This window comes from Bacillus rossius, chromosome 1 (assembly GCF_032445375.1).
Source record: "Bacillus rossius redtenbacheri isolate Brsri chromosome 1, Brsri_v3, whole genome shotgun sequence".
NCBI lineage: Eukaryota > Metazoa > Arthropoda > Insecta > Phasmatodea > Bacillidae > Bacillus > Bacillus rossius.
Genome location: NC_086330.1, coordinates 86,462,201 through 86,470,622, shown reverse-complemented (window position 1 = coordinate 86,470,622; position 8,422 = coordinate 86,462,201). Strand labels below are relative to the sequence as shown.

The following is an 8,422-nucleotide window of genomic DNA, read 5'->3' as shown; positions in this document are numbered from 1 at the left end:
ACTCCACAACCATCATGTCTTTAAATTTAAAAAAAAAAATGCTTAAAAGAAGCAACCGTCATGTTTTAAATTTCGAGAAAAAAATATGTCTATAAACCCCCCACCTCAAGTATGCCTAAAACCCCCGCTATTATGCTTAACCGCCATGTCTTGAAAAAAATATATGCTTAAAGGCCTCGCCATACTAGCTATGCTTAAATTTCCAAAAAAAAAGCTTAAATAATACAGTCATTCTAGCTATGTCTATAAAACCCCGAGTATGCTAAAATCAATTACCGCCATATTAGCTATGACTAAACCCCTCCAATCCCCCACTACAAGTATGCTTAATCGCAATGTTTAATTACCAACCGCCATATTTAAATTTCCAACAGCCATATTTAAATTTCGAATAGAAATTACGCTTAACCCGTCATGTTTCAGTATGCTTAAAAAACCCCACCCGCCATATTAGCTATGACTAAATAAACATAACCTTAAAACCTCGCGCACAGAGAGCGAGATGTTGCCCGCTGGAGCGTCATAAATAATCTTCGCAATTATAATCACCACATCATATTATAAGCATAATAATGTCTTTAAAAACAACACTGTGTGTGTGTGCAACACGCCAAGTAATAAGCATAGTTAAAAATATATATAAGCATAGTTAAAATTTATAATATTGTGCAATTAATGTGTTAAGCATAGTCACTATTATTTTACGTCAAGTAAAATAAATATTGTGCAAACAGTGTGTTAAGTATTAAGCATAGTTAAATTTTATAATATTAAACAAACAATGTGTTAAGTATTAAGCATAGTGACTATTACTTTCCATCGAGTTACAAACGCCGTGCTGAGAGCCTCGCTCGTGCGCCGGCGACCAGGAATGTGTTTACCTGCTGGGTGACAGTGAAAGTGTTTACCACAGAGAAACAAGGTCAGGCCATTGCTGCGTACAGGAAAGGAGCAATCACAAGGAATATACAGAGGTGGAAAAAGAAATAATGTAGACAACACACGGGTAAAAAAGAACGTTGGTTTTATTTTAATTAGGGTATAAATCATGTGTGGTGGACGACCCCAGGGACACGTCCCCGAAGGCCCCGCAAACTCTTCAACACCCTCGGCCGCAGCGAACGCGCGGTCGAGCCATCGCTGCGGCCAACTTCAGGCTCACGTTCCCGAAGCTCCCGCGGTGGCTGTGGCTCACCCTCCACCACCTCCTACAAAAAAACAGCTCGGCTATTTCTCTCGGTATAAGGGCTGACAAATCATCACGTGTTGATACAGCCATCTCGTGTTGGGGAGATCTGCAGAACAATACATACGCAGTAGCTACAGCATAACCCAAGTGTGTAAAACAATTACGTTAAGATTTGTAAATAGAAAATAATTACTCGTTTAAAATAAAATAAATTACATGTGTAGAAAATACGTTAAAGTTTGTATAAATTACGTTAAAGACATTCTAGCTTTAAATTTAAAAAATTCGTTAACGTTTGTATAAAATATGTTAACATTTCTTTTTGTAAAATAAATTATGTGTGTAAAAGAAATTAAATTACATGTTTAAACAGGGTGTCTACTGACCGGGAAATTCGGGAAATTCGGGAATTGTACATGAGTTTCACAACCCGGGAAAAAAACGGGAATTGTACATGATTTTTGCTTAGTGTACGGGAATTTTTTTTCTTTGCTCGTGCAATTTTCAAAGTGTTTTCACTTTTAAATATATCTCAATACAGAAGCCTTCGCACAGACCAATAAGATTTATGTCAGTTGCTTGATCAGAAGTCCAAGAACGGACTGATAATTTTAGCTAAAACATACTAGAGACTCGTAATTGCTTTAGCTTCTAATGCACGTCAATCCGTACTTCGGTCCAGAGATGTGAGGGGAATATTAAGAAGAATTTGCTGGCGACACTGTATTTTCTCTCGCTCTGTTTTTCATTTCGTCAGTAGTTTCAACGTCTCTAGTAATTCACTTTGTTGTTTACCTACCTAATCAGGGCTTACTGCGTAATAATTTACTTTTTTTTCTCTTTAAGGATGCCTTAGTTTTATGTTGCGTGTGTTTACCTAATCAGTGCTTACTACGTAATAATTTACGTTTTTTTCTCTTTAAGGATGCCTTAGTTTTATGTTGCGTGTGTTGTTTACCTAATCAGTGCTTACTGCGTAATATTGTACGTTTTTTATTCTTTGAGGATGCCTTAGTTTTATATTGCGTGTTTTTTGAAGCGGATTTGAAACGTGAGTACCATCATTATTATTTATTGATCTCGTTTACACCCGCTCCTTGAGTAACGTTGTTCAATTTCTGCTGTTTTTAAGTAACGACGTCTGTTATTTACAGCATAATTTGAAGTAGCGCCCTTTTGTCTTCTTTCATTTATGTGAAATTTTATTGTATCCGTTTAATGGCAATGTTATTCGCGTAAGATTAATTCAATGCAACGAATTAATAGTGTGATGAAAAACAAACGCTATTTTGCTTTCCTTAATAACTTTTCGCGTCTTTCAGAGTTTATGGTCTTAAGCATATTTCAGATATATTTCTATAGTTTGCATTATGTAGAAATATCTCCGATGACCGAGTTTTCAGCCACTGTTTGTATTACATTTGGCATGTCAGCAGCTGCTCTGGTGAGCAAAGCCAGAATCTTCCAGGGCTAGTTTAACTTCAGTCATTAGGATTCTCTAGTGGCTAGTTACAAACAAATTGTTCTAGTAAACAACAGTCGGGAATTACGTTAACTGATTAAATAATCTAAATAATAATATAAAGTGTTTAGTTTATGCTTTGTTAAAGCATACTGGAGGTTAAATGTATTTCCTCCATTATAACATACGCGATAGTATCTTGATTAAAATGGTGTTAGGCAAGCATGATTGGAAAACAAATTATTTTCATTGACTAACACACTTATGGAAAAAAAATATATTTGACTAGCGCTCTGTTTTTCACTAACCAATTATGAAATTACTATAGGGGCGGGTGTAGCTACTTTAAATATTAGTGTCTTACAAAGTATTATATGGCCTGTATAAATTCTTATATCCTATTTTACTTGCATTTATAAATACTCCTAATGTTAACTGTCTTCAAAATTTACCCTTTTTTCATTTTTATGTTTTTGTAGATACGTGATTCCTTTATACTTGCCTCAATGGCTAGGCGTATTCGAGGAAGAAATTCATTTCAACCACAATGGAAGGAAGAATTTCCATGGCTGCAAGAAGTCGATGGAAGCAATCATTCTGCCAGGTGTTCAGTCTGTAGAACTATTTTCTCGGTTGAGTCCATGGGAAGAACAGCTGTTGTCAGTCACTCAAGTGGTAACAAACACAAACTTAGATTAAGTAGCTCTGAGAAGTCCACCTCTCTTGACACGTGGACTACAAAAGCCGGTTCAGTTCATGTGGCAACTGCAGTAGCAAATGCTGTAGCTGAAGCTTCCTCTGTGTCTTCACTATCGAAGCTCCCTTCATTAGGTTTGGGCTCTACTGTTGCTAGCAGTTGTGAAGTTTCACAGGTAGGGCACCAAGTAAAACAGCATACTGTATCAACCAACCGTGGTTTAAGTAGTTATCTTAAAAGAGATGAAGTCACACGTGCTGAAACATTGTGGTGCCTCCAAACAGTCATGAACCACGATTCCCTCAGAGGAGCTGCTAGTAGTGTTAGCCTCTTCAAAAGAATGTTTCCGGACGATTATATTGCTAACAGCATGCAACTTCAAAAAGATAAGATTTCCTATGTTATAGTATATGGTCTATCTCCTTACTTCCATAGTGAACTTAAAACTCGCATTAACAGTTGTGACTTTTTTAGCTTGGGTTTTGACGAAAGCATGAATAAAGTAGCACAAAAGCAACAAATGGATTTGTCTGCAAGATTCTGGGACATTTCACAAAACAGAGTATGTTCTCGTTATGTAACATCAGTGTTCCTGCATCACACCACTGCTGAAGATCTTCTTAAAGCTATAAAAGCAGGCCTAGAAAATTTGGATTTTTTGAAGATCATTCAATTGTCGATGGATGGTCCTAATGTAAATTTCAAATTATTGAAACTTTTGGCTGAAGATACCCGATCTTTTCCAGATGCTCCACAATTTCTTGACATTGGATCTTGTGGACTGCACACTGTTCATAATGCATTTAAGACTGGTATCAAGAAGACTTGTTGGGACATAATGGAGTTCTTCAGAGCTTTATACTATTTGTTCAAAGAGGCTCCGGGTCGACGAGGCGACTATACACAGGCCTCTGGATCTAATGTGTTTCCTCTGAAGGTATGCTCAATCCGCTGGGTTGAGAATGGAAGAGTAGCAAAAAGAGCTAGGGAAATGTTGCCACATGTTGACAAATACATAAGTTCAGTTAAAGGCACAGCCAAGGAACCAACATGCCGTAGTTTTTCAACAGTTTCAAAGGCAATTAAAGATAATCTTCTTACAGCTAAAATAGCTTTTTTTGAGGGACTGGCTGAAAATGTGGAGGAATTCTTAAAGGAATTCCAATGTGATGCTCCAATGGCACCATTCCTCTATGATGCTTTAACAGTTTTAGTGAAGCATGCTATGACGAAAATTGTCAAGAAGAATGTTCTTGAGAGTACTTCTCTTCAAAAAATAGACGTTTTGAAGCAAAATGAGAGCAATTCATTTATCTGTCTTAAAGACATTAAAAATGTTGACCTTGGTTATGGGACAAGGTTAGCTTTGGGAAAGTGCAAGAACGTCTCCGAAAAAGATATTTTACTCTTTCGTAAAGATTGTCGCACTGCTCTACAGCATTTTGTAGTAAAACTAATGCAAAAGTCTCCTCTGAAATATCCTTTGACCAAAGCATTAAATTGTCTGAACCCGTGCCACATGTCTACAAATGCTGATGCTTGCAAACAACTTACATCTGCTCTTGAAATTGTTCTTAAAGCAAATCTTTTTTCTGCTACCACAATAGAAAGGGCTGACCGTGAGTACAAGGTTCTGTGTTCACAACCACTTGTAATGGAAGATCTGAAGACATATTCACGATCCGAGACTCGACTGGACGCGTTCTGGATGAAGTTGATAGATGGTAAAAAGGAGTATGAAAACCTCGTTCCAGTAGTTAAACTTCTCCTAACCGTATCACATGGGAATGCACCCTTAGAGCGTGGATTTTCTGTAAATAAAGAGATTTTAGTAGAAAATATGAAAGAAACGTCTGTCATTGCACAGCGTCGTATTTATGACCATGTAACCTATGAGGGTGGATTGATGAAACTTGACATTACAAAACCCATGATTCTTTCAGTAAGAAATGCGCATTGCAGGTATACAGAAGCACTCAATGAACAACGACAAGCGAACGCAGATGCTATGAAACTTTCGGAGGCAAATAAACGTGCTGCTGCTGAGCTTCGAGAGCTTAAGGAGAAGAAAAGGAAGTTGATTGAGGATGCTGAACGAGAAGTGTCCATCATCAACGAACGTGTTAAGGAGCTGCAGAAATAAGTACCATAACTTACTTAGAATTGAAATCGAGTTTTCGGACTATTGTGGACCTGTGAAATAATTTAGTCATTTACAAAAAATTGAAGGCTAGAATTTAACTTTTCATAAAAATTGTATTTTTGTGTTATCAATGGTGTAATGTATAAAATATTACAAGGTCACTTATGTTTTTATCATAATTTGTTTTGAAAATAGTGTCGTGTAGTGTGTTTATATTGTTTGTATAAATGTCACAGTGTTGAGGCAGAAGTGTTATAAGGTATACAGCTGAACTTTATCAGGATACGTTACTAAAAGGGTTGTTACCACGGACAGGTTTTCAAATAAACCTTTTAAGACCAAGTGTTCAGGCATGTGTATGTATGCTTGCATATGTTTGTAAATTTTGTTTAATCATCTTTATTTTTGTAAATCTTCTGAATATCTTTGCAAATTAAATTTTTGAAACTTAGAAATTACTATAATTTAGTTTCTGTTATGTTAGTAAAGTGCAAAACTTTTGTACAGGAATTTTCTCAGAAGTGTACAGGAATGTACAGAAATTGTACAGGAATTTTGCTAGCTCAGTTTGGTAGACACCCTGTTAAAGAGGAAAATTAAATTATGTTCACATGTGTAAAATTAAATTATATAAACATGTGTAGAAAATAAATTTCATGTTTAAAATAAATTATGTTAAGACCATTCTAACATTAAATTTAAAAACAAAATTATATAAACGTGTATAAATTACGTTAAAATCAATCTAGCTCTAAATTAAAAAACATGTAAACAGTTATATAAATTATGTTAACATTTCTTTTTGTAAATTAAATTATGTTTGTACTGTGACATACCAATAGGTTATTCTCCACGTGCAATGGTGCACGGTTCGAGGGGGTGGGAGGATCGGAGCGCTAGGCCACCCCTCACTCGGGGATGACAGCATAGCTGAACATAACAATGGGAAAGGGCTAATCGTTGTCCGGGGAAAGGCGTAGGTTCTTATGTCCCCGAGGTAGAGTGCTGACACCGTCTTCAGAAATCCAACGCTTATCATCTCCTGAAGACAATGCTACCTTGGTTACACGCTCCGTAAACACAGTGTGGCCTCGCGATCGGAAATGGTGTTGGGTCGCGAGAACCCATGAATTTTGAAGCAAGCATTCCAGGTATTAAGGAAACAGGTGTGAACGCAGTGTGCTGGCCTTGATTCCCTTAGCCTTACACGTAGAAGAACCATCCTCCATCTTAAACGCGTAAAACTTCGGGCGAAGACCAACAAACTCCGTGATGATATTGCCAGCGGCCTCATCCTTCATTACCCCCGTTACACCCTTATTAACCAAGGGGAAGCGTTGCTCATTACCTGGCACATAATTGGAAGTGTCGAAACGGGAAGCTAAATCGGGGCGAATCGAATCGTAAATGTTGTCACACACAACGTGGTAAATTAAAGAATCCGTATCCGTGTACAGGAGATGCAGAGACTGTGGAGGGAATTTCTTTTGCATGTAATTATAATGGAAATCGTAGAGAACTAATTTTGATAAATCTAAAATGGCAACACCTGTGTACAATGGTCTATCAAAGGTAATCGTCCCTTTCTGCAACTCTATGAGGACTAAACTCTCATCGATGATTTGCCGAGCCTTGAATGTCGGACGACCAATCAGCTCAGCCGCCCCATAAATGGAATCATATCGTGAAGCGATGCGTATATCCTTATGCTTTTGCGTATTTTCCAAACTTTTTCCGTAAACCGAGTTCGACTGTAATTTAAAAAACGATTTCTCGAAGGGGTTCGCAGCCTGGGCACGACGCTCAGCATTAAAGGCTATATATAGTCCCTCATCCAGGCCGCCTGCGCAAACCGCAGCACGCGGTGAACCTGGCCGATGACTGCCCCATACTGAACGTAGTGCCGCAGTGACTTGGCATGGACACCATATTTAGTACGCGGCGCGAGAGTTAACAGTAATTTACTCATACGCCCGTTTGGCGGTACGCCATTCACAGGGGCCAGAGGCAGATCCGATAGGCGATCGTGACAATCATCGCGAAAGGTCAAATCTACTTCCGCGAAACATGATGTATCACCATCGATGTCAATGGTGTTGAAATCCCAACTCGTATACTCATCCCTGGGAACCCATTGGAAATTACCCACAGGAAGCTTATCCAACATTGTGTGAGCATACAGTGCGTTAACATCGAAATAACAGATGTACGAAGACGGAAGGCTCGGGTCGTAACTGGACATGTACACATTGTTAGCTTTCGCGTGACATCGACTTACATTTGTAATACCTCCACGAACGGCAGACTCTAGGAAGAGGTATATGTCCGGGTCGGTCACAAGTTCAAGATGCACACCGGTTTTAATTAAAAGTGCATCCCATGCGAGCGAGGGAGCGGTAATGTAATGAGCGGGATCTAATGAATAATGCTGTAGGCAAACGAAACGAAAATACTCGAATATATCGGCCAGCAAACAAGTATCCACCTTAAGGTAACTAAGTGCGTACTCTTTCAATGTGGCACAATGGAAGACGGCCCAAGCCCTTTGAGCGTGAGTATAGTCCAGATCACTCACGTCCGTGCCACTCATTACGTTGTGGAACGCTTCCTTTGGTGGTAGCGAGGCAGTCTGCAAATGTTCACTAGACTTAACAAAGTCATAGGGAAACACACCTTTACGTGTAGCTAACTGAAACTGTGCGTCATCTGGAAACATTGAACGGGTGAGTTTCAAATGATCTGGCGTGAGATTGCCAGCGAGAGTTTCCAGAGATGAATTTAAAAAGTTAAGTGAATCAATAAATCTAAGACGCACAGTGCGCACGCCTCCTTGCGCATTACCTGAGACAGGTATGTATTTAGTAATACATTTGTAACTCTCTAGAGTTACGCCTAATACTTTGACCTCGCCGGGATTCTCCACAACAAAGG

The 8,422-nt window shown here is 38.6% G+C and overlaps 1 protein-coding gene across 1 annotated transcript; it reads left to right on the top strand.

The window, feature by feature from the left end:
• Positions 1-1,554: 1,554 nt before the first annotated feature.
• Positions 1,555-6,068, top strand: LOC134538853 (uncharacterized). Its single transcript, XM_063380408.1, has 2 exons — positions 1,555-2,240; positions 3,131-6,068. The coding sequence occupies exon 2, from the start codon at positions 3,158-3,160 to the stop codon at positions 5,489-5,491; it is 2,334 nt and encodes a 777-aa protein (XP_063236478.1). The 5' UTR covers positions 1,555-2,240; positions 3,131-3,157; the 3' UTR covers positions 5,492-6,068.
• The last annotated feature ends 2,354 nt before the right edge of the window (positions 6,069-8,422 follow it).